Genomic DNA, 3,842 nt, shown 5'->3' with positions numbered 1-3,842 from the left:
ATTCCAAGCAGGTTGCTTAGACTTAATGTAACTGATTACAATTTAACTAATGACCGTTTAGACTTAATGTAACTGATTACAATTGTAATTAACCCATCACTCACATCAGGCATTCGTTGCTAATATTTGCAAACGTAATCAATGTGCACATAGTTTTGGGACACTATGCCAGCGTAGCGTGCTTAGGCCAAAACAAAATATATGCAGGCCCGTAGCCAGGGGGGGTTCGGGGGGTTCGAACGAACCCCCCCCCGAGCCCCCTCCCCAAGCAAAAAATAATTTTTTTGGAAAATTTGCAAGAATTTCACCTCAGGTCGCTCCATTTTAGTGTAATAATTGCAAAATCTCCATCGTGCGGGAGGGTGAACAGTGAACACCCCCCTCCCACACCCTCCCCCGCTCGGTCGCTTGGCTCCCTCGCCTGGTCGCTTCGCGCCCGAGCAGGGGCGTGTACAGGGGGGGTCCAGGGAGTCCGGACCCCTCCTTGCTCGCGCAGAAAACGCATCTGAGGGGGTCTAATTTTAAAAAATTTCTGGGGAGGGCCCCCTTCGCGTGCTCGCAACTTTGGGCTACGGTTACACCCACCCCTGGTACAAATCATGTACACGCCCCTGCCGAGCAAATTGCCAACATTGAAAAACGAACCCCCCCCCAATATAAAGCTGGCTACGGGCCTGTATATGTGTGGTTACCGTTACATGCCGAAAAAAATAGGGTAGGTAGGTATGAAAAACATTTTATTTTGTTGAAATATTTTATTTACGAACCATGTCCGAAGGATGTGCGTTTTGAAGCAGAAACTGTCCAATTCATATTTATTTTATATTTATTTTATATTTTTATTTTTTTATTTTTTGACTTTAAAGAAAATTGACAATAAAATGTTTAGGGTCGCTGGAAATAAATAGGGTCGGCCTGGAAACCGTAACCACACCTATATTTTGTTTTGGCCTTATCATAACGCCTCCGCTTGTTACTCTTGCCACTAAACAAACACATTAACCACATATCATGGGACAAAGTTTCACTACTCGATAATGTGCATATATATATATATATATATATATATGGGGACCAATACCCACTGATACGCAGCGCATATAGCTACGGATGACACGCTAGGAGTGGGCAATCTGCCTCGAATAAAATATACCTAGAGAGACAGCATACAAACAACCACTAGTGTGTGGCTCACTTCTATTACTATAAAATTACATAATATCACAAGCACATAAACCATATGTATAGTATAAACTATAGCGTGTGTAGATCGCATTAATGACACTCAAGCTTGCATGTCAAAGGTTAACTAACTGCAACAAAATTAATATGCTATGCCTATGTACTACATTGTGACGTAGCTTTTGCAACTTATACATAATACAACTTTCAAGATACCTTTAAAAAATATCCCATTCTTAAAGTATCAATGAAATTTCTTAACTAAGAGTTAACGAACTCTCTGTTGTCTAGGCATTAAAAGAATATAGGTGGCAGCACCACTCTGCGGGCAACATTGGTTTGTTTAATGGAACGTGTCGTGCTCTGCGACAATTGCAATGCGATGTTTACACAGTCACATGACACCATTAAATGGTTTATATGTTTTTGGTAACATATACTAAAGCATTAATTAGCAATATTATCGTGAATAGACTATGGCGCCAACAAATTATTACATGCATAAGACCTTAGAATAGGGCAGAGTAGGGAAGTAACGGAGGGAGAAGTACTGGGGGGGGGGAGAAGGTGGAGTAAATAGAGGAGAAGAACGTGGCAGAGGAAGAGCATGGAAGAAGACATAAGAGGGGAGGTTGGGGGGTTAGAAGAAGGGCAGACAGTACAAGAAGTGAGGAGTGGGAATGTAGAAAAGAAGCAGAATACGCAACAATGATCGATCCGTGATTTCTTGTGACATTCAGCAAGCAAAACCAGCTAGGATGAAATCAAAGCGAAACACATTGATTTGTGTCAGTCTTACCTTCACATGCTCAAACGAATATATAAGTTGTGAAGAAGAAATATATTAATGAACACTAGGTCACTTACATAAACAGATACTTTTAACACATGAGCGTAAAGTACATTTGACATACAATTTAATGAAATTGTTAGAATGGTAGTTCCCCATTCCCAAATGGGTGTTTGATCTACTTCTATCTCCCTTTAAAAGCCATAATAAAAATACTGTTTGTTTGCCCTCACCCGACCGACCAGCCAAAAAGGGGCCGACTCAAAAAAATTTATTGATCTTAAAATTATATTTTGAGATCAAAAAATTATCTTCACACAAGCACACCCGAGCATGTAGACACCATGCTGAATTTGTAAAAAGACCCCCCTCAAAAAAGCCTACCTACCTACCCAAACTTTTCAGTCTTGGTCGGGTGAGGGCAAACAAAGATTTTTTTAATTGTGGTCTTATTCTTAACATTCATAATCACAGTGGTGGCTTTTTGGTCATGACTTTACATTTGAATCAAGAGTAGATAATACAAATTTTTATTATCTCCTCTTGATTTGAATGGAAAGTAAGAATTAGAATAGGAAGCTCAAACTGTTAGAATATATTCTTGCTGGACCTACAGTTGCTAATGGAATTCTTAAAGCCACTCTAAGTACCAGCACAGATGCACGTCTGCCTTCATCTGCTTGACTCACCAGGTCTGGGATTCCTAGCTTGCTTGGCCACCACTACTGGATGTTGTTGTAGTATGGGTAGCAGGGTGTGTACTTGAGCTCACCCATCGTGTACTCACTATCATCTTCATCTCTCACATCTACCGTGGTATCCACACACTCCTCGTACGACGGTGGTGCTACACATCAACAGCAATACGTACACCGCATCACAGTATGCAGACGAAAAGCGTAATTTTTTGAGACACTAATTACATCACCGCTATGCCAAATTAAATACATTGTAAAAGTACCTATGTCACTGATAAATAAAAAGGTAGTCACACTCTTTACGAGAAGCATACAATAATATTGATGTGCATAAACTAGGGAAAATACTCTAATCTTTATACAGAAACTGGCTTACGTAGGTCTGGGTAGCTGTCAAAAGCGAGTGGCATCATCGGTGCTGACGGCACAACATGGGCACTACTGCCTCCTACTGCATCAGTTTTAGATGGTCCTATCCCTGTGTAGGGCATAATGCCACCTGATGAATAGTTTGCTCCGGGCTGGATGGTGTTGGAGAAGGTAGTCTGACCCTGGGCCTGCAATCCTTGGAACACACTACGCAGCGGTATGGATCCAATAATAATGGGAATTCTCACATTCAAGTCGAATGCTGCTCCCTTAGGGCTGATCTCAAACTAGACAGAGCAACGTAATCCACTCACTGCCATGAACACCGGGGGTGTATTCGAGATAGGTGATACAGTGTAGCAGAGAAAAATATATACATACGCATGCACACACGCACACATACACACACAACACAATTATATATAAAGGAAGTCAGTCAGAAAACATGATTTAGGTTACCGATTTTAGCATTACAAATGTAACTTTCTGAAATGCTTGTACGTAAGGCAGAATATTACTATAGTAATTTAAACACATCAACATAAGCACAAGTCAACGGCAAGTGACATGAAGCAGCAATAACTCTATAATGAAACTATAACAACAAGTGCCGCAGAGCGACAGCGCTCAACTGACGTGTACTGTAGCCAGGTATTCTTCTGATAAACTCACTGGCAACCGAATCAAGTGCGCCCTCCTGCCACCGCGTTCGCGCTCAGAGCATATATCTAGGATACTACTAATACAGATCTAAAATCTATGATAGGCTTTGCTATAGTAGTCAGTGAAAAAATTAATTTTTT

At 41.0% G+C, this 3,842-nt stretch overlaps 1 protein-coding gene across 1 annotated transcript in view; it reads right to left on the bottom strand.

Annotated features, from left to right (window-relative positions):
* Nucleotides 1-2,525: 2,525 nt before the first annotated feature.
* The window catches only part of LOC106810798 (arrestin domain-containing protein 3-like), a 30,777-nt gene continuing 29,460 nt past the window's right edge, over nucleotides 2,526-3,842 (bottom strand). Inside the window, exons 5-6 of the mRNA XM_014814252.1 lie at nucleotides 3,047-3,326; nucleotides 2,526-2,819 (exon numbers count right to left, since the gene is read on the bottom strand). Of these exons, the coding sequence (XP_014669738.1) occupies nucleotides 2,695-2,819; nucleotides 3,047-3,326 (405 nt within the window). The 3' untranslated portion in view covers nucleotides 2,526-2,694. The remainder of the gene's footprint in view (nucleotides 2,820-3,046; nucleotides 3,327-3,842) is intronic.

The sequence above is a fragment of the Priapulus caudatus genome, unplaced genomic scaffold (assembly GCF_000485595.1).
Source record: "Priapulus caudatus unplaced genomic scaffold, Priapulus_caudatus-5.0.1 Scaffold474, whole genome shotgun sequence".
Taxonomy (NCBI): domain Eukaryota; kingdom Metazoa; phylum Priapulida; class Priapulimorpha; order Priapulimorphida; family Priapulidae; genus Priapulus; species Priapulus caudatus.
This window is presented reverse-complemented; position numbering and strand designations above follow the sequence as displayed.